Source organism: Polyodon spathula, chromosome 15 (genome assembly GCF_017654505.1).
Source record: "Polyodon spathula isolate WHYD16114869_AA chromosome 15, ASM1765450v1, whole genome shotgun sequence".
Lineage (NCBI taxonomy): Eukaryota > Metazoa > Chordata > Actinopteri > Acipenseriformes > Polyodontidae > Polyodon > Polyodon spathula.
In genome coordinates this window covers 20,079,624-20,103,269 of record NC_054548.1, presented here as the reverse complement: position 1 = coordinate 20,103,269, position 23,646 = coordinate 20,079,624, and the positions used below count along the sequence as shown (strand labels likewise).

At 36.2% G+C, this 23,646-nt stretch overlaps 1 protein-coding gene across 1 annotated transcript; it reads right to left on the bottom strand.

The window, feature by feature from the left end:
* Window positions 1-6,396: 6,396 nt before the first annotated feature.
* Window positions 6,397-22,706, bottom strand: LOC121327473 (solute carrier family 22 member 15-like). Its single transcript, XM_041271542.1, has 12 exons — window positions 22,373-22,706; window positions 20,653-20,865; window positions 19,491-19,623; window positions 19,155-19,319; window positions 16,548-16,677; window positions 15,560-15,775; window positions 14,160-14,300; window positions 13,007-13,092; window positions 12,652-12,772; window positions 11,227-11,299; window positions 10,142-10,330; window positions 6,397-7,867 (listed from the first exon to the last, which is right to left on the bottom strand). Exons 1-12 carry the CDS (start codon window positions 22,457-22,459, stop codon window positions 7,793-7,795), a joined length of 1,629 nt encoding a protein of 542 aa, XP_041127476.1. The 5' UTR covers window positions 22,460-22,706; the 3' UTR covers window positions 6,397-7,792.
* Window positions 22,707-23,646: the final 940 nt, after the last annotated feature.

Genomic DNA, 23,646 nt, shown 5'->3' with positions numbered 1-23,646 from the left:
GCCTTATTACTTGCAGCTACCTCTAGTTTACCTTTCAAATCAATACGGTCTTACAACAGAGTCTCTCTTCTTTCCAGGGTGACCCACTTCCCTGACCCGGAATCGAACTATCAGGCCAGCCCTTCCAGATACTTCTCTCATTCTTTAGCGCCCTCACAGGTCAGGAGGAAGATTCATCACCAGAACTCATATTTCTGTCACAACACTACACTCATGATTAAGATGGCTGCATGGTTGCCATAAATATCTCCATATTTTATAACATTTCATATTGTTTGAGAAATACCAAAAACTGTTCACGACATCAACAACCTCATCAATAGTGTGGGGTGTTGGGTAGAAACAACCAACAATAAATATTCCTGGTGGACCTCATTAAATTGCCCAAATTTAGGTCCAATAATGTTTTGGGGTTCACAGATTTGAAGGGAGGCCATTAGATAACTGATCTGTTCTGCTATACTTGCTTGTTTCCATCTTTCAATGAAACTGAAGTCTAACAAATATCAAATAAATGTAGTTATTTTTAAGCAACAGTAAAACAACATAAAGGCATTGTGACTGCAAACAGTTTGGACTGTGGGCTGGTAAAATACACTTGTGCAAACTGATGTGACAGATGAGGGTTCTGACAGCCTACATACACAGTAATACTGCATGCATCTGTGGAGCAGGGGAGACATGCAGAAGCAATTCCTGTGTCTGCTTTTTTGAGCACCCACAATGTACTCATGGTCAGTTACTCACAGTCACAATAAACCAATTAAACAGCTTGGAAAAAAAAGAAGAAAACTGTTGAACATTATTAATGAACATTATTTTTATACTACTATAGAACATTATAACTAATGCCCCCACTAGAATGCAATAATAGGAACTCTGCTTACAGATCTCAGACGAAGAATGTCAATGACAAAACATTCTAAATGCGTAAACCAAAGTTCATTCTATATCAACAGATTAAATATGTTAACACCAGCTTTTCTTTTTTTTCTATTTAGAATTAATGACTTGTTATAAGTGTTTGGTTGATACCTTTAGTAATGTTGATAATAATTGGATTGTTTCTTTTATCAACTGTTAAACTGTGAAAAACCATAACTTTGTTCCTTTATTATTATCAAATCAAATCAAATAAATATATAACACAGTAAACTGTAAATATTCACAGTGGCTCAAGGAAATGTGGTAGGATATTAATGTGTAAGAGTTTAACAGCCTCCACCTGTATTGCTTGGTACTGTTCTCAAATGCTTTTTAAATACATTTTACTACAGTAATTATTATTATTATTATTATTATTATTATTATTATTATTATTATCATCAGTAGTAGTAGTAGTAGTGTTAGCAGTAGTATTAGTGCCATATATGCAGACTTCTTTAAAGGTGTAATTACTCCATGACTTTAAAATGTTCTTTCATCGTTTTAGCACATGTCTTTTATCATTTAGACTTTTATTTTCACATTGGCACAACACTCCAAGTTTAAGGACAGACACTTCTTTATCCTTCCACAACAGTTTCAGGACAGATACTCCTGTTTCCTGTGCAGATCCACTGCCCTCACATTAGGTATCAAGACCCCAACTTAAGCCACATATTTCTACGAGCAGCTTCTAACGTTGTGTAGGGAACTGCTGGAGATTCACACCAGTATTCTTAATGTAATACAGAAGGCAGTGACTGAGGATAGAACTCCTGTCCCCAGTCTCAGAGTCTTGTCAAAACTAGTTTCTGCTGCAAAATGAACTGCTCGAAACCTCCCTCTTTGATGCTGTTTAACATAAATACAACTCACAGGGAAGCACTTTAACCATCGACAATGTATTCACTGATTTGAGATAGCATTAAGCAGAAGCAGGTTTTGTCCTCAGTGTCCTTTAGTCCTCCATACAGGATACTGCACATTCCTTTGGCCTAATGACTTGAAGTCATTATTGAGGTTTGATTGAAGACTATTTTCAACCCCAGCCCCCTTCTGAGGTCCTACAGCAGGATTGGTTAAAAAAAAAAAAAAGAAAAAAAAAACACATACAAATGAAGGTGCTTATTGTGTTGCTAGGAATTAAATCAGTTTTGAATCCTATCTCCATCAGGACAAGTGCACGTCCTATAGAGGCAGCAAAGGAAGGGGATTTACAGCAGACATAGACTTGAAGTTTATGGTATATGATCTACCAAAACCTCTTCAGTTTTTTTTTTTCTATTTACTGTACATTTATGGATGACTTCAACTGTGGTTGTGTGCCAGTTGTGATGGAACAATTCAGTTTAAAATAATTTGAATAATTGGAATTACACTGAATGAGTTTGGAAAGGTTAGTGCAAAGAGAGGTACAGGTTATGTAGTCCTGTAAGGTCTTTATAACAATCACTCATTTCATCATCTTCATTTTATTGATGATTCATCAGCTTGTTTATTCGGACATGTCAAGTACTGTAAGACTCTAAAGAGGCTGTACTCAATAACTAGAAACCTTTTCTCTAACTGGTTGTCTGGCTCTTTTTCCAAGGTCTCACAGACTGAGTGAAACAGATATAAAAACAGAACTACATAACACACTGCCTGGGGACCTCTGCTGCTAACACTGCTGATTCAACATCCAAGCGAAAATGCACTTCCAACAAAACTGCAATCAATCTGAAGAACTTTGTTTAATTTTCAAATCAAAACAGAGAATTAAATGTCTGTACAAGATTGTGTGGTAAATGCATGTGCAGACTGCTTCCAACCATTTCCACTTAACATTTGCTCTTTTGCATGGCCTATTAATTGAGCTACCAATGTCTTTTGTGGGTATTCTGTTTTAGCTTATCTGAACTGGCACTTTTTCCCCAAGCAGAAATACTTCTTTATTTAGACATAGAGAGTGTACAGTAGGTTGTTTCCTCAGCATTACATTTAAAGTCCTACTTGCACACGAATTACATATCTTTAAACACACTTTATATTTCTTTCTCTTTGAATTGCAAAGCTTTCAAACATTTTTATCACATGCATAATGTGAAGTAAAAAATGCATTGTGCCATTTTGTAATGCATACACTTTCAAGTCAGGGGCCCTGTTGAAGAGTACTTGGACCTTTACATCTTATACTGTATCCATACCACCGAAATAATGCAAAATCAACACATGTTGCAACCACATGATTTCCATTCACTTCTTTTATAGTCCTGTCTTCAAAAAGTGACATTATAGGGTATTCTTGTGGTCTTGTTTTTCCACTTGGGTCCTATATTCCTGCATGCATACAGCTGCATGATGAATACTGTCATCAAACTTGTCATACACTTAAGAAAAAAGAAAAAGAAAAAAAAAACACCTTGGTCTCTTGGCCAAGTCTAATGTCTATGTGTTATAGAGTTACGTGGCCTGTCTTATTGAAATAATGATAATAAAATAAAACTCTTTTGGAGGTTATGGTTCACTGGGAAACTCTTAAGCCTGAAGAAATACTTACATTATAATGATGTTATAGTGTTATTAATGTTAATATACCCAATTGGATAATACCGTGTTATAAAAAATATATATATTTACTGTTTTTTCATTGTTGTATATCTTAGATGTTCTTATAACCATTTTGATCTTAAAACATGAAAAATTATATGAATTTTAAAGCTTACACTGAACTAAACAATTGGGTTACTAAAGACTGTTGTCAGAGACTCAATGCACAGGAAGCCATCAGCATTTGGCACATTAATACAATGTGACACATTCAATATCATTGACTCCCAAATAGTGGAAATGTTTCTAAGTTTGTTCTCGGACTCACTGAATCCCCTAATGAACCTGTTAACAGTTTTAAGATCATGTAAATGGGTAACAAGGATGGAATTACAAAGACAGCACTTGTATCGTTATGGTTTGAAAGGCTTCAAAATCGTAGCATACATGGGAAAATGCAACATGTAACTTCCTATTCAAATTGTAATTGTAGCAAAACATCCAGGAATTAACATAGTGCTTGTTTTTACTTTATTTTAAACAAAATGCATTTGTGCAACTTGCTCAGTCACTTAAGAGTTTGTTGGCTTGAAAACACGCACTAAAATCTGCCTCACCTCTGTCTGGACACATTTGTTGGTAGTTGCTTTGCTTTCTTATAGAGTGCTTCATCAAAATCTCATCATCTGCAGATTTGCGTCTGACACATCTGTTTTACTGCTGTGCTGTCTTTTGTCTCCTTTGCAATTTGTTGGATATTTATCTTGGCCTTTTTTAATATTGCTGACAATTTTCTGATAACGTATTCCCATCGCCGAGTATGATACTTCTGTCAAGTTTAAAAAAAATGTTAATGTTTTTTTTTTTGTAACATGTTTGTATTTTGCAGTACTTACCACTTCAGTAGGTCAACGCTGTTTGTTTTTCAAACTGGATTCTGGCTGCATTATAGGCAAGTTTGAGTGATTGCATATGTACAGCTAAAAGGAGGTGTTAGGTTGACTGGTCCCTTTCTTATGTACATTACCTGATTGTCTACTTGCCCATATTACAAGAACTATCCCAGGAAAGTATTACCAGCTGGATCATGTAAAACTTACTTGTGTCTTACTTTTCTTATTTTTTTGCACTATTAAACTGGGTTTACTACTGTACAAAGTTGTATTTTTATTAACAAAAATAAATGCCTCAGTTTCATGCATGGCTTTTATTAACAACATGTCTTGTTACTACACAGAATCGGTTATGGCTAAAAAATGTTATGGCATGACCAATAAACACAGCGAATACGAGAAAGATGTTTAATGCACTGAAGGGAATGCACATTCATCGTATGCAACTTGATTGCATTTTCCATGCTTTTTTACTCTGTTTTCTCACTCTTCAGAAAAGCAAAAGGCACATTAATCAGAAATTAGACATAAGCAATAGAGGCACATGGAAATGTCAACACAAATACAGGTTAATATATTCTGTAAAAACGAACATGAATCAACACCTTATATCAATATGCAGAACAGCACAAAACTGTACTGAACAAATATATGGTTACTCCTAGCTGCCTTAGATCCAAAGATATTTAAAACCTAAGTTTTTTGCCAAGACGTGAGAAACAGGGATCTGGAGCGCACATCAATTAGATGACAGAATGCAGAATTACAAATAAAGAAGTTTCCAGTGACAGCATGTAGCTGTCAACATACAACATATAATAACGCTTCCACAACCTTATTTTGGAACTTTAAAAAGGTAATGATGCCTCTTTAAGTACAATTCAATGTACTGGAGCATATTGTGACTTTTACGGTTGCTTTTTTTAAATGTTTAAATATAGGTTCTCAATTCATATCACTTCAGTAAAACTAACATCCGATTAAAATATGCGAAAGAGTGTGTTTGGATAGAATTCTTTAGTGTGATGCCAGTTACTGTGGTGCTAAACGTCACGGGAGCGGTGCTTTGCACATAATGCAGAGTCCTTGCTTTCATTTTTTGTTTGTTTTTTGCAGCCCTAGACAGCTACCTAGTTTGCCTAGGCCTTCTTCCAGGGATTGCTTATGAATTACATTACCTTAGTAGTAAAATTATATTAAAAAAAGATAAACACATATACAGTACAAAAATGTATTTTCCATCAGAGTATGAGTTTGTTCTTACAATAACTCAAAATATGATTCAGTATTTTTTTGACCCTTAGAATACATTTTACTTGATGTATTATTGCCCCATACACTACCCTGACAATGTATCTGAAACTGCATTAGAGGCAGCAACAGCATGCTTCCAATAATGTGCACCCTGATAGATAGGTTAGGGACGGGATGGTACACAAACTTGCATGGTATGATAACCGTTAAAAAAATACAAAAAAACCCACTGTGGTAGCCTTAATATCACGGTATACAGTACATCATGCAAGTTATAAAATAAAGGCTTAAATGAAGAAAGAATGTAAATCACTTAATTTACTGTAACTCACAAAAATAAAAACAAAAATCACACTTTCATGGAATGATTTAAACATTTGGTATTTAGTATTTTACTATGCCAAATAACTTGGTACGTTTCTTTTCTATAAAGACCATCAGAAAAAAAAAACGAAAGTTGTACATGCTCAATGTTATACTACAACAGTATTAAGATCTAGTGTTTACTCAAAATGGTGTGGTGCTGTAGTTTGTTAAAACATTTTAACGTATAAAATTATATAAATAAATAAATAAATAAATACTTTGTTTAGCTGATGGTAAATAGATTTAAGAAATGATCGGTCTTATTGCTTAAAACACAAACATGTAACACAGGTTATTATTTAAGAACAGAGATGAGTTGTTTATTTTTTTCAACCAGATAAATAAAAACTGAATAGCAAAAAAAAAATATTGTAATACTAAAACGTGTTATTGGATTTATAGGTACACGTCATGACATTGCACAAGTAAACTTCCAATGATTATTACACATGTGGAGTTTGTATGTGTACAGTGATGTATAATTTTACAATAAAGTTAATGTTGATCAATTACATGAAACTAACTGTTGATAATCCAGACAAATGTAAATATAGCATGCTGAAAATGTGTACTATGCAGGAACGTTTGGAGAAGGTGTTTCTCTTAAAGTTGCGTGAGAAAACGTTACGTCAGAAAGACAGCAGCCAAGAGCAGCAAGCTCTGGGTAACAGAACACAGCCATTGACGCGTGTATTCTGTGTCACTGACAGTTTCCTTCAAAACCATTATCAAAATACAGTATCAGTTCACAAAAAGATCTGCTTCAGACACTTTGCTAAGGCTGCAAGTACGGTCGCTTGATTTAGAAGAAGTGTGTTTGCAGATGAAAAACGTGTTAACCATTGTATAAAGGAATTACGATAATTGCGGTGTAGAATAAAAGGAACGGTATTAATACCGTAATGTACCTAAACTGCGGTAAACAAAAAAAATTGGTATACTGACCCATCCCTAGTCTGGGTTATCCACAAACAAATGCCTTCATGTTTCTACTTCAGTACATCAAAACATTTGATCAAAGTCAACATTCATTGCATGTTATTCACAGGAATAATTCAGAAATTAATTGAGGGTGTAGATACTTTGGCTATCACTGTATATAATTAAAGCCTCTGCTTAAATCAAGTCTAAACGGCAGCTCAATAGAACATTCAGCATATCCCAAAGAGGAAATTTGGAAAGAAATCACCAGAATGCCAATTTGAGGTGTGAGAGCAGTGTATATGGAAATGCAGCTTAGTTAATATATACTTTTATATATTTATACAATACCCACTTGCAATTATTAAAATGAGCCTTAAGTCAATATTTGTAAAGCGCATGATCTCTAAATAAATTGCACAAAGACACATTCAAGTTTGTCTGGTGCAGAAACTTCAAGCACTGAAGAACCACACAGTGCAGAATAACATATGTGCTACAGTCTAGATTTTGTGCTAGAAGTTTTTTTTTACAATATAGGTTTGCGATAAAAACTACGTCGATTAACGCTGATATGAGCAGTCTATTAGCAATCTAAAAAATAAACAAATTAAATTATCCAGACAGATGTATTTGATAGCTTTTACATTGTTGTTTTACACATACCAGATCGATACCAGTTCAATAGTCTTTCTATACAGCAGTTTACTTTTTATACCACAGTTTAAAGATAGACAGTTTAATATTGTTTTAAACCAAAGTCATTGCAGCTCATGGAAGCAGGAGTTGTTCTTTCTGTGCTGTCAAATTCTAAAGAGGAAATTGGATAAGGGCTGTATTTAAGCTGTAGTGCTTATTGTGCTGCAAACTCATTCTGAATTAGTGTAGAATTCCAGTTAAATTGCTCACAAGATCATTTGAGTTTGTTCGTTCACGTCCAAGTATTCTTCCTCGTCAGTCTCTCCAGGGCTTTCTGTTATCTGAAAACAAACCACACAAATACTTGATCAGTGCCAGTAAAGAGTATGGGGACAGTAAGTAAGTAATGGTGTTATGTTTCCTCACAAATTCTGCACAAGTTAAAAATAATTAAACTCCTTCAACAGGAACAAGATGTTCTCTGAAAATTACAGATTAAATTACATTCAAAACTCCCAGATAAATAGGTAAAATGCAAAAAAAACACCCCAAAAATCGGAATTAAATCTTAGGAGCTGGTGTCGGTTGTTGGATGCATTTGTTTTGTTGCTAAACTGACTATTTAAATCAATACAAAAGCAGGGGCTGGGACAGAGGGGGACTTTAGTACACTGCAGCAATCCAATCTTGCATAAGGATCAGTAGGGTGTGTTTGTCAGTCTAAAGCATGAGTTAATCTGGAGCACCAGAACTAACTATGTGGCAACACTAAGAACAATCCCCTCATACTGGAAACCTGTAGCAACTGGAGTGTGTGTGTCTGCGTTTTATCATTTCTGAAAACGGCAGGGACAGAGGAGTTTATATTATATTATAAGAGAAAGGATTTATAACCTGTGCTCAACACATTTAGAAGAAGAGTTACAATTACGGTCAATATTTTTTGAAGCAAGTATTTCTAGATCGAGGCACTGCAGTTCTCTACCACAGTAGTTTAAACTCACTAGGCCCTATTCACTTATTTACATTGGCTGGGACACTCTGGGGTAAGACTAATTTAACAGTGCCCTGTTTACGAGGTATTCAATAGTTTTTAGTGATGTTCATAACACCAGCATTAAGACACCTTGTTACACTATAGTAAATTGTTTTTTAAATGAATGTATACATTATATGAAGATACAGTGGCTCTCAAAATATTCACCCCCCTTGGACTTTTCCACATTTTATTTTGTTACAACATGGAATCAAAATGGATTTAATTAGGAGTTTCTGCCACTGATCAACACAAACAAAGTCCATAATGTCAAAGTGAAAAATAAAATCTACAAATTGTTCTAAATTAATTACAAATATAAAACAGAAAATAATTGATTGCATAAGTATTCACCCCCTTGAGTCAATATTTGGCAGAGACACCTTTGGCAGCAATTACAGCTATGAATCTATTTGGATAAGTCTCTTCCAGCTTTGCACATGTGGACACTGCAATTTTTGCCCATTCTTCTTTGCAAAATTCCTCAAGCTCCGTCAAGTTGAATGGGGACCTTTGGTGAACAGCAATTTTCAACTCTTTCCTCATATTCTCAATTGGATTGAAGTCCGGGCTTTGACTGGGCCACTCCAGGACATTGACCTTTTTGTTTTTAAGCCACTCCAGTGTGGCTCTGGCTGTATGTTTGAGGTCATTGTCCTGCTGGAAGATGAATCTTCTCCCAAGTCCCAGGTCTCTTGCAGACTTCAGCAGGTTTTCCTCCAGGATTTCTCTGTACTTTGCTGCCTCCATTTTTCCCTCTATCTTCACAAGCTTTCCAGGCCCTGATGCAGAGAAGCATCCCCATAGCATAATGCTGCCACCACCATGCTTCACGGTAAAGATTGTGTTCTCACGATGATGTGCGGTGTTAGGCTTGTGCCAAACATAGCTCTTAGCATTGATGCCAAAAAGCTCTATTCTGGTCTCATCAGACCATAGAATCTTCTTCCACTTGGTCTCAAATAGTCTCCCACATGCCTTCTGGCAAACTCTAGCTAAGATTTGATGTGTTTTTGGCTTTCTTTTTGCCACTCTCCCATAAAGGCCAGTTTTTTGAAGCACCCGGGCTATTGCTGCCGTATGCACAGTGTCTCCCAGCTCAGCCAAGGAACACTGTAACTCCTTTAGAGTTGCCATAGGCCTTTTGGTGGCCTCCCTGACTAGTGCCTTTCTCGCCCGAAGAGTTTTTGAGGACGGCCTGTTCTAGATAGATTCACAGTTGTGCCATATTCGCTCCAATTCTCAATAATGGACTTTACTGTGCTCTGGCGGATAGTCAATGCCTTGGAAATGTTCTTATATCCTACCACTGATTGATGCTTTTGAAGAACCTTGTTCCGGATTTGCTTTGAATGTTCCTTCGTCTTCATGATGTAGTTTTTGTTAGGAAATGTACTAACCAACTGTGGGACCTCCCAGAGACAGGTGTATTTAACCTGAAATCATGTGAAACACCTTAATTGCACACAGGTGGACTCCATTCAACTAATTATGTGACTTCTAAAACTGGTTGCACCAGAGCTTATTGAAAAGTCCAAGGGGGTGAATACTTTGAGAGCCACTGTATGTATTCTATTACCAATCCGTTGCTGAATGCCTGCAATGGCAACCCTTCGTCTCCGAGTCTCCGATACGACACAGCATGCAAGTCAGAAATGGTCTCCGGCAGGGGCGTGTTGAGGGTTTCTGGTAACAAGAGGTTCAGAACTCCCGCTGATAAGCCAGCAACACCAAACACAATAAAAGGTAAGGCCCACTGGACTGATTTCTAGAAAGAAAAGTTAAAGAAAAAGACACTTCACTAAATTGTATTTTAACACCTGTCCATACCGTCATGCATTATATGAAGCAGCTTTCCTAGAAAATACAGCATTTTAACACTTCCGAAGGACTCTTATGGCCATATTCAGAAACCTTGAGGGTTAGTGTTCTCAATTTGAACCATTAACTTGGTACAATGAGCCCTATTCACAAAACAAATACTGGATGAGCATTCATGGTATACAGTTTTTATTTCCCTTAAAATGAATAAAAAAAATATACCATGAACGATCATTCAGTATCCACTATATACCACGAATGCTGACATCATTAAAAGCATACTGGACCAGGCACATCAAGATAAAGACTCTGGTGTTGTAATAGTCTTATCACTGTCAGCAACCACAGTGTGTGAAAGCAATCAAAAAGGGAAACAGAATGCCTGGGTATATAGCCAAAAGTGTAGGGTACAAATCTAAGGAAGTTATGATGAGGTTGTATAATGCACTGGTGAGACCATGTGCAAAACAATGTGTCCTATTCTTATCTCCAGAGCACCAAAGGGATACTGTGGCACTGGAAAGAGTCCAAAGAACAACAACCAGACTAATCCTAGGCTTAAATGAGTGAGCTACGAAGAAAGGCTAAAAGAACATCATTTAACCTGGAATAAAGAAGAACAGGGGAGGCATGACTCAATCTATCTTATCAATTCAGCCCACATTGTGAAATAAAGGACATTGGGAAAAGATTATAAAAAAACAGCACACACTGTTCATCGCACACGAAGAATACATTTATTTTTGGAAGTATGCAAAAAAAAAAAAAAATGTGTATGTCTTTGCGGACTATAAAGAGAGAGAGAGTACACAGAGAGCAGTGATGCAAATACTGACTACTGACCAGAGAAGGGATGAAGGCTGTGATGATGCCCCCTATTCTAGCTGCCACAGAGCACATGCCCATCCCAATGTTCCTGTAAAATGGAAATATGGTTCATGTGAAACAATAAAAGAAAAGGAATTTTATTTGTCAGTTACGCATGGATAACTAAAGAGCAGTTTGTTATGTTAAATACTGTATTGCTGTTTGTATTGCTCCCCATTGTATTATTTTGTTTTTCAGTCATCAAATCCTGGTGACTTTTTAAAACTCAGTGTTACCATTAATCTGTTCTCCTGCAACACTGTGCCCCTCATATTTATTTGATATTTCTTATCAACGTATGTTTAGTTAAGATACCTCTACCCCTATAATCTCGACTACATATAAAATACTTTTCTAAATTAAAATTATGATTTTTAAATACAGTGGAACTCCGTTTATTAGCTTGTTTGGGGGGGGACATATATCAACGAATGTGTGAAATCCACGGATAAATGAGGTGTCAGTGCGTGTGACTAGAATGCATGAATCAAATACAGAAACTAGCAATGTAAACCAAATTAGCTGGAGATGTACGCAATACAATATATTAAAAACAGAAGAGATTTTTTTTTTTTTTTTTTTAATGAGTTTACTCTGAAAAAAAATACTAAGAAAAAAAAATACTATAAAGCTACAAGATCATAAGGCATTTTATGACGGGAATAAGCTACTCAGCCCATCGGAGCGCACTATTTTCCTGTAGACTCAGTCATGTGGCTAGCAGCTAGAAATGTCATAAGATATTATCGAAAATTTATTCTACGCATTAATATTAATAAGCTTTTTTAAACAACTGACTGTTGCAAGTCGTTATACTGAACCTTGACAAAGTCCATCATAGTTTCTAGTTTCAGCGAGGCAAAATGTTTGCTGAGCTTCACTATGTAACTGAAATTAATTTTACAGAATCCTTCTGCTGTTCATACCAAGACATGAATCCTCACATCTGTAGCGCTGCTGTCTTGGCGTCGCCTCCGCAGGTTAGACTGACACATGCGTCTCTATGTGTGTGTGTGTGTGTTTCCACCGCGGGCATTAAGACTACACTGGAAACAACGTACTGCATTTCAGAGATAAAACTTGTCCGGGAGACACGGAAGTCGAGGATGAACAGGGTGCAGATAAATGAGGTTCTACTGTATATAAAATATGTTTCTATATTTAAAAATGTTTATTTATTTATTTTATTTTTTTTGAGAAGTATCAGAAAATGCATCTTTTGATCAGCACGCCTTAAAAGCTCTCCAATTAAAAGTTAAAGATTCAGAAATATGCAGGTAGACCCCAGAGTGTATTGCCTACCATGTGAAACAGTGGCATGCAAACAGACAACGAATGATACGGTAAACTAAAAATGAAATCAATTGAACAACTCACGTGTGAGTATTAACTTGCCTTTACCTGACTACAGTGGGATAGAGCTCTGAAGAGTAGATATAGACAATATTAAAGGCTGCGCTGACTGTCATCTTCCCCAGCAAAGACAGTGACCTGCTATTTACATATGCAAACACACCTGTTTCTATAAGAAAGAAAAAAGTATTGTAATAATTGTTCACATACAGACTGGTACAAGAAACAGCTTTTAATTCCATGACAATGTTACAAATATGACTACAGAGAATACCAAATAATCTCACAAATGACAGGTAGTTTCTAGTCTTTCAACACATACCTTGTCAACAAACAGGTAACTACTGATTATAACTGCACTGTATACAGGCCCGGCATGGGTATATGCTGTTGACATTCTAACCTTGTTTCTCTGGCAGGAACATGATAATGAGGCAGGCTATACCTCCCGAGAATAGAAATCCTGACAATGTCCTTCTGCGTCCAGACCTACATTAAAACACAAAGCAACAAATACTTAAAACCTACAGATTGCATCTATGAGTATTTACTTTTCTTGAAAGCTTTAAACCATGTACCAATGTCATTCCAATATTTGAATTCATAACCCACACCGGTGTATTTGAAATTAACAATGTTGAGCGTCACACTATCTAACCCTTAAACTCTAGCGTTAGTGTTATGGTTAGGGTTAGTGATAAGACATTAACAGTGACATTCATTGTACTGACTAAAAGGTCATTTTATTATATAAAAATTAGACATTTAATTCTCGAACGGTCTCACTGCTTAGATTACATATTTCATTAAGTGGGTCCTGTAATAAACAACTTTAAAGGCATTTAATTGTAGTCACTGATAGAAAGCATTACCAAACCAATTTCCTCTAACAAATACAGTTTCAGGATACACACATTTAAAAAGTTAACTGCTTCTGAAAATGAATGAATTGAATCCTGCTAAATCCTGAATACTGCGAAAATGCCAATTTTCAAATAAGATTATTATTTTTTTTTTTAACTGTCATGCTTCTCCACAATGTTGTGTGTTTAAGTCACAGGCTGTAAAATGTGATTATTTCCCCATGATTTACAGCACTGTATTCTGAAACACGATCTTCCATAGAGGTATTGCTCATTATAAACTGTATTATACATGTGTGAAACACTGCATGTTAATGAACAACAGTAGCGTCCTTTGTTTATGCTCTTCTCAGCTCACACTGTATTCTAATGATTAACCATGCACTATTGCAATACAGATGGATCAAGTCTCTAATCTAATGCTAGGAGTAAATGGCTGGTTTACCTACACTTGTGCTCACTGAAATTATGCAAAAGAGGCATACAGTATTCACATATAGTAGCAACAAGACACCTCTCCGGTGTTTCATATCAGTTTGAACACTTTGTAATCTTTCTGGTAAGTTCCTCTACTAGACGTTACTGGTCTGTACTGTCACAATTGTATTCAATAGTCATCAACAGTTTATTATATTTACTACCACATTTCCCCAGTCGAGTCACACAAGAGTCAAGGTTTACAAATTCACTCACCATTTCCGACCAATTAAATAGATGCATATTGGATAAGAAGGCAGCTCTGCAATCCCGGACAGAGCCAGATTGACGTACAGATTCCCACCCATGTTCCCTACGTTAAGTGTAAGGCCATAGTACACAAGACTGCACACAAACCTGACAGACAAAGAAACATGATGAAGAGGCATGAAAAACTGAGTGTGAAGTGCATTACCAAATAGTGTTAGCGTGATAGTATAACTTGTAACCTGTACGTTTAGGAAGATCAGTAGATGATTGTGACAAAGATTGAATGATTCCTGGTGTTACACCCCCCCCCTCCCCTCCCCCGAGCTGTGAGGGCGATGTGTAAAGGGAACAGAGTACCTTGGGCTAGTTGGCCCGACAATTTAATGGAAGTTAACAGGTTAACAGCGTGGCATCCGCGGATTGGAAGAGCGGATGTGCTAGTTAACCAAGGGGTCATGGTTGACGGTATAAATAGGGCACGTAGTAATGTGATCTGTTCCTTATTATGGTTACACTGAAACCGAAGGACCTGTGTATTTATAGAGAGAAGCGTGAGTGTTTTGTTTGTTTTGTCTGTCTGTCTAAATCGTTGTTCATTCTTATTTGTTCAAGTAGACCAGGCGGCTAATACGATCCAGAGCTGTCGCCCACGGCCAGCACTAACACCTAGACAACATCTGACCATTTGTTCACCAGTTGTAGCACGTATTATATTATACTTCACCACATACACTAAGAGCACTCACTTTGGACTGGTGATTGTGTGTGTGTCTATTTGTGTGTTTAGTACTGTGCTTATTATTTATGGGACTGCAACCCCTTTTCATTACAATGCAATACACATGGTTGTGTATTGCAAACTCCTTGTTATTTTCTGCTTGGTCAATAGACAATTGTATTATAAATAAAATCAAACCATTTCACCCATACTTTGTCTTGTTTGTTTCATTGGTTTACTGCACCTGCAGCTCACCTACTCTACTAATTACCACTTTGCCACAATGATACATGTATTTTCATTTCTTTATTTCTATTTTGTGTTTTGGAAAAAGTTGTGAGCTTTCACGTTCCAATATGAGTTTGAGACTTCATTTTTCCTGAAAGTAGTTCATTTAATTGACAGATTTCTCTGTGCTGTTTGAAACATAGGGGCAAGGCTATTTTAACTGTCTCAAGTACAACAGACACATGTTTGTCCTGCAGACAGTTTTCGTCGATCTCAAAAAAGCATATAAAGTTTTACTAAGATTCTATGATTAAGCAGTTCAAATTAAAAATGAAGTTTGTAATCCCAGGAATCTTTGTTTAATTTATTTAGCTCTATTTACTTGAACAAACTTGTTATAAAGTGAATTCCCAGTACAGTGTTACGCTGCCACACTGGCTGCTTCATCTCCAGTACCTACCATGAATACATCATAACAAGTGTGCGCTTCAGAAGAATCCTGTGGGAGAACAGGTCCAGGACACCCGCTGTCTGCCTATCTCGTCTGTCCAGCGGGGGTTTTAAGGACAGTGTGCATTTCTGTTTTTGGTTTCTCTTCGCAATGAGGTAAAGGACATCTTCAGCCTCACTAAGGCGCCCTTGTGCATATAGCCAGCGTGGCGATTCAGGGATAAACCTAGGAATGCAAAACCATACTGGACTGTATACCCATGGCAAAAACAACACCAGATTGTGAAATGTTCACTGTCTGAGTCACACTAAAAATTAATCAATAAATAAATAAATAAATAAATAAATAAAATTTCCATAGAAAGATTTTTAAACTTGACTGTCAAAGCGAGACTTTATGTATTTATCTACGTATTCTTTAAAAAGTAATTCACTAGCCTTTTGCTCCTGGTGGGTTTGAACCTGGGTTACACTAGGTCCCCAAGAGTGGAATAAGTTTGCCATTATCCTTGCCCTACATGGAAACCTTAAAATAAAGAAAACTTCAATGCTTTGAGCATCAGTGCTCACTTAAAGAGCAACTTAATGGGTGTGAAATGAATGTAGCTAATGCTCTTTTTTTTGTTTTGTTTAATTTTCTGGTTCAGTAATCACACCTTTTTAAGCAACCTCAATATTGCTCTCAGAATCATGTCTACTCTCCAAGTAGATCTTGTACACCACAGTGTAACCATTAACCTGTTCCCCTGCAACACTTTGTCCTTAGTGGATGTAGGAACATTTGTTCTATGTAGTATTTCTTACTGATGTACTTCTAGGCAGTGTTTAGACATATCTTACATTTTACCCTTGGTCTGGATTAATGACTTAGTAGTGCTCTCTTCTCTCAGATGCCATGTGCAATAATAATGCTATTTTACAGGCTTTAAATTAAACAGGATTTAAATTCCTCATTGGTTGACTTTAATTCAGACTGAGACGCAAGATTGTACACTTACACTGACAGCACAAATAAAAGCACCCCTTGCAAATTAGTGACAAGAGCCAGCATTCTCCAGGAGTGAATGAAATAACCCATCACTGCATACACAGAGATTCCTGCAGCGAAAAACAAGCTGCCCAAAGATCCTGCAAAGAACATAAAATAAGTCTCTGTAAAGAGGTTTATTTTTAACCAAAAGGCACATAAAAGCAAATAAAACTTGACAAGGAAATGACTTGCACTATATAGGGCTTATACTTGGATATAGTGTTTTCTTTGAAAATTCTGTTAATCTTTTGGTTTCATATATTGGTTATTGCACCCTTGCTTTAATCGCATCACGGTGACCTGGACATAAATATCCACATGTCTGAGTTGGGCACATACAGGTAGTGGCCAATATCTTAATATCCTTGCATTCATGTACTACAGCATGGTTAGTTGTGAGGAAATATTGAAAAGACTAAACTGAAGCCTACAATACGTGGATTTCTAACAGATTTTCATTTACACTTACAATCTCTTTAACTATTAAAATTGTTGTGTATACCATGCAATCACATGTGCTTATCTTACTTATACTACATGTGTTTGTGATGCTGAAATGGTTTTGAGGAACATCCTGCATAGGGATGGGAATTTTAAACATATAAACTCTAAAGAACTGGTAAAACGTTTAATAATATGTTCGATGTATAACCGGTCACGTGACAAATGTCACCACATGCATATTTTTGTAAGCATTAATTTTATTATTTTCTCATCATTAGTCCATCGCGTATCAGACTGCCACAGTGCCACAGTAAGGGTGTTATTATAAAAACGAAGGGGTTTGACAATTGCCCCCAAGTAGCTTTTCTAATTGGTGCAACAGAAAGATTGACACTGGGGCGGGTTGTATTCTCTGTCAGTCTGGCTGTGTGTTTATGCCTGTAGCAGGTGTGTTATGGTATCAATTCCATGGTGGGGTTAAATAACGTTAATGACCAGCGTTTTTTCTGAGTTGGTTCTACATTTAAAATGGCATCTCTAAACAAAAGACGACAAGAGTTTTTTCTGAGTTTGTTCTATATTTAAAATGGCATCTCAACAAAGGAAGCCACGTTTGGAAGTATTTTGAGAGACGGACGAGAAAACCATGGTATGTATACAATTATGCCAAACAAAATCGCCGTACCACAAAAACCTTCAATGTTTCACAGTTTGAAATGAAAACATTCAGAATTATTGTGTATAGACTCACTGATGGCAAAAAAAAGAAAACATCCATAACAACATTTACTATAGATTTGGCTGAACAGGGCGTGACCACGTTATCCCCTATGAGGACAGTGTATGTGAATCATGAACGCAGCAGTTTTGAAATCAATGTCAGATTATCCCAATACTGTGCCGACCCATAAAACAACAGCAGCAAGGCTGGAAAAATTTAAAGAAAATCATGCTGCTGCTGTTCACACAAAACTTTCAAAAGGGAGAAAAAGTTGCAATTACCACAGACTCTTGTGGACCCCATCCCCCAATCTTCCCACAGGTGGAAGGCTTTTTCACTTAAAATTGTTCTGTGAGCTTTTGGACCGAACGGCCGTTTATGTTTCGTACAGCTGTTATTTGTATGTTGAAACTACTGCACTAACGATCACTGAGACACACTTCAAACATGTACAGCAGGCATCTCTTTACAATTTTATGTAAAGCTGTGTGGATACATGAATTTGAATACTTTACTTTACTTAGTAACACTTGACCATATACAATTAACTGCACAAGAAGGCAAACATTATATTAAATTGATTGTGTGTTAATTTGGCATTTAAAATAGGACTTCCGGCAATGTTTGGGAGGTTTATGTACACTAGTACAGTATGTAGAGGAGAGTGGCGTTTGATTCAAGTACTCGTCTCGAGCAACAATAGATCTCAAAAATCCCACCGCTACTATCAAAGACCGCAAACTTTGACAACACTTTTTAATATCAGTCACTTATCTTTAAAATAACAAAAATATTGTGCAATAGTATCCCTGGTAATTACCTTTAGAAGAAGTGAAAGTATTTCCAACTTTTTTTTTCAATTATAAGCACAACTTGCTGTCATGCTGTACAGTGGGTGATGTTCGTCTCCTTTTTAATGTACTTATAACATAAAAAAAACCCACAAAAAAATGTAAGTTTCCTGTTTTGTTGTTGTTAAATGAACCTTTATGAAACACACCTCTTCTAAAAACGTTATACTATCTGAAAATGTGTTCAATTTGTATATTGTATAATCTTCACTAGCAATTTTAATTACAACCATAAATATAACTATACTTTGACGTGTAGTTGTTTTTTTATTATTATTATTATTTTGTAGTTAAGGCTTTGCAATGTTAAAACGTTATTTGCTTATTTTGGGTTTATTTGCTTAGACAATACTAACCAGGGCTGTCAGTATCAGAATGTAATATAAAGAGTGTGTGTGTATGTATGTAGACACGGTTTAAACGCTGACATTGCAAAGAGTTTAAATGTTCATAAAAATGTACCAAAAGCACATCTAATCCTGCATTTGTGATGATTAATTTTTCTTATACTGTGTAAGCTCATGTATGCACAAGCAAACATTTAAGCATTCTTCTTTACCTGTGAGTGCCCAGTAGGAAGTGCCCACATACTCGTTCAGTAAAACAAAGGCAACCAAGGACATTCCTCCATTCATAATGCCCACCAGAAAGCGAGAGGCAGCAAACAGCTGGTATGACGGTGCAAGCCCACTTGTAACTCCAAACATGATATCAAGCGCCAAACCTGAGAAAACATGTGTAATCAGTGTAGCCTGCAAGATGGACTTCTGTTTTCTGTCTGTAATCATTTCACTATAGTAATGCTGGATCGGTTAAACATATTATATACATGTATATGTTTAACAGATGTAGTCTACTAAAAATGACACACACACGCACACACACGCCTACTTACCAGCGAGGTAGACTTTCTTTCTCCCATAACGATCAGAGAGATGGCCAAAGGCGAGTACTCCCATCAGCACGCCACCAAAGTAAAAGGAGCTTGCCAGGGAGACTTTGTAGGCTGCATCCCCGATCAAGTACCACTTGGACACAGTGTGAATTGTTATTCATTTGGGGCAGTACATATGCAAACATGAGTGGGATACTAAGATAGACAAAAGACCAGTTAACTAGAAAAGCAGAATTCAGGTAAGATAAACACAATTTAAATGAGACTTCCCCATTAAATGCTGTTTAATGGTATACATAATAAATCCAGACTCACTCAAATAAACAAAACAATAACAAATATTATTACAGACGGTATATTACACAAAGGTATTCAAGCAATATCACGAAAGCTAAAGAAGTCCATCACATCTGAAGTGTGTGCCCAAAGCTGACCAGTCAGCAAAGTTAATGCAGAAATGATGGAAAGACATGTGATCAATTTGCAGACTGCACAGGAAGGTGGTGGCTATGAGAAGCTAAAGTACTAGTTAAAAAAAAAAAAAAAAAAAAACATTAACCCAACACAAGCAAGCAGACAAAGAAGAAAAGTGAAACAATGTATCATGGAGTGGCAAAACCTAAATAAAACTTTAGCAAGTGTTTGACTGTCATTTCAGAGCAGAGGAGTTCAATGGTCTACTTGCACTCCTCAAGACAGCTCTCACATCAGAAGCCACGTGGAAAGTAAACAAAGGTACATACAAGAGCAAGTGTGGTTTAAAAAACAATTCGAAGTAAAGTTCCACGATAATCTTTCATGAACTGTTGCAGATGTAGGGGCTGCTGCTGATCCAATGCCAGATTCAATTCTATTGGCTGTTGGGGCATGGCGAGCCAGCATAAGGTTTTTAAAATTTGCAATACCGTCTTGTGTGGATGCATGCTCTATGTCGACAGTCACCTTGTTCTGAAAAAAAAAAAAGCCTGAACCAGCTTTAAGTCTGTGTGTGTGGCTTGTTGTCAAACAACTGAATTTAGTTTACAGATCTGGTGAACATTAACAGAACAACAACATAGTAGTATCACTATATCCTGGAACAACAAGCCTAGAACCTGAAAATGTTTCATCAAAAGCCGGCTGTTGAAAGCCGTTTACTAACACATACTAAGGCATTCCTTACCTCTGATGTAATTGATGTATAACTCCCGTTGAAGTGCACATGTCTGTGCACTTCACTTTGGTTTGCTTCATGCAGCCAGTGTCTGAATATCTGATCTTCATCAGCTGATTTGTGGGTCAGGCTTTGGTTGGTGAACTGTCTCTCCAGATCCCAGTCAAAGGGAGGTGCCAACCCCACCAAGGCAATAAGAATGGCTTCAGTAGAAACATAGAACTGAAAGTAACAGGCAGCCCAGTTAGGCAGGGACAGGAACACTAAATCAAAAGGTTACACCTAGTATAGCAATGGCCGCAAATTCATATGAATTCCATACATTAGGGTTATTCCTGTGGTGTTTCACTTGAATTCATTATGAATTTGCAGCCATTTTCTTTACATTATCTTCAAGATTACAGAAATCATTACAAAATAACACCAAAACTTTGTTTATGTTCTGATGCAATAACATTAAACTGTATTGAAATTCATATGCATTTGCAGCCATTATTTTAACGTGTTACTTATAATGTATAGGTATTTTCTGCACTTGATTACTTGTACAAATACCATCAAATACTTCCACTGAATAAAAGTATTGCATGTTATTTGTACAAGTGATAAAGTGCACAAAAGAAACAAGCAGGATTTCAACTCACACTTTGTCATAACATATACATATGTGCAAAACAAGAAAACAAACAAAAACAAACAGCTTCATCTTTTAACTCTGATGAGATTACATCAAACGTTTAACATGCTGTATAAGCAAGGATTGGTTTGGGAATGTGCCTGGATCAGCACAATCGGGGTCCTGGGGATATAGGGGATTTTATAGGTATCATGCAAGCATTTTGCATGTCATCTCATTTCTGTACGATCTGCCTGTACCTCAGTGATGTGGGTGTGTTGGGGCATAGTTTAATTCAAATACATTTCAGGATTACTGCAGCTTGCAGACAAGGTCTTTTTTTCTTTTTTTTTTTTTAGAATTAGTTTATTTAATTTCAAAAGCTATTATTTACCTTTAAATGATCACATTCTCCTAAATAAATATAATAATGTAAATAATGTATGGGGTACCACAAAGTAAATAACTTGGCTGCTTGTATCATGACCTGCAAATTATACATCCAGATTTATAAACACAAGCCCAAACACATTATCACATTGGTCTAGATTACGATACAATGCTATACAAAGATTGAATGAGCTGATCTAAAGATACGTGTCCCTGCACACGATTGTACTCTATAAACAGATTCTAGTTTATTGTACACTGCAATGAAAATAGCACTTGTATGGACTTGTAATACTAATAACAAAGCTGTTTTTCAAGGATCTCGATGGCATTCCGACTATATAAAGACTTTTGCTACAAGCCATTTACATTTAAAAAACATTTGCATGATATCAACTATTATGTAACTTTTGTTTGCATTACATCGGAATTAAATCTACACTAAAATATAAATTGTAAACAACTTTTTTTTTTTTTAAAGTATAGAACTTCATAATTGTCTAATTCCCAAATTTGATTAAAACTAACACAACTTTCCATTAGTTTAATTAACATATGCCATCACTACTGTCAGTAAACAAGTACCTACTAGGAGCTGCTAACTCTAGCAACTGTCGTTTTCTCAGACAGACCGCTGGTATTATTAAGCAGGATGATATAGTGATTTATTTTAGCAGCATCAATACCGTAGGACTCAGTGCTCCTCCTACTAGATTTACTCACCGTTAATAAAAATGTCAGTAGAAAGCAAAGGTACATTTGATAAATTCCCATTCCTCCGACCACTTGAAATGCTTCTTCTATTTCCATATTTGTAGAAAATATAAACTGCGCCAAAAGTTAAATATAGATGGGTGGTTTTTTTTCCGTTTGATTCTCTCTTCAAATCCGAACAGCGATAACCTTGATACCCATAACACATTTTCTACAAAACGGTATTAAAACAGCTAATTTATAAACATAATAAACACATTATTTTCTCAATTAACATTGTTATCTGCTCTCTGTGAGACCAAGGTAGTGTCGCTGTTCATGCAGTAAGTACGTCATTCCAACAACCTCCATTATTCCGAAAGGGAGGGGTAGGCGAGCAAGGGAGGGTTTTTTGTAATTAAACATAGAGAATTTGAGAAATGTATGCATGTATTATGGGCGCAGGGCTAAAGTCGAGTTAGTCGTTAGTCTTCATTACAATACAAAGAAACGTATTTTTAAGTAGGTTTCCTATAAAATAACATACAAATATTATGCTAAAGATTTATTTTTGTCTTCTTTAAACATATATTGTAATAGCTCTGGCAGCCCTCTGATTGGCCGGTGTTGTGCCAAATGCTGTCGCTGCCAAATACTGTTTCATGGCAGCATTTGGCACTTTAGGTTCAAAATGTTTGTTTTACCAACTTGGTACTTAAGGGAGAACTTAGCAAATGATGAAATCAACTATACAACAGATAATAGCAGTGTAAAGTATGCACAGCAGCGGTCAATTAAAGATGAACTCCCTGGCACAGGGATTGGTAGCTGTACCTTTAAGTAACTTATATAATTAATTTGCGCCACCTACTAGGTTGTACAGCTGTGGTCAACAGTATTGCATTACCCTATATACCCTCAGTATTTGCTAACTTATTGAAATACATGCTGCTTTTCCATATGCTTAACAAAAAACTGACCAAAATTTAAAGATTTGACATTTCAAAATCTAACTTGAAATACTGTACTACAATTATGGCTTCCGGTAGACATTTTGCAATATAATTTTGTAGTTTCTTTGATTACATGATATTAAATAAAAGATCTAAATTATGTTCATATAGTTTTTATTTTAATGATGTGCCAATCTTATAATTCTAGGTGATGCAAAACTTTTGTTCAGAGCTGTAGAGTATAAACAGAGATACAGTATGATCTCAACCTGTCTGTGACTCAATCATGCATAAACAATAACAAGAAAGTTTCCTTTTGTTCATTAGTATACAAACAACTGCCAAAAAAAA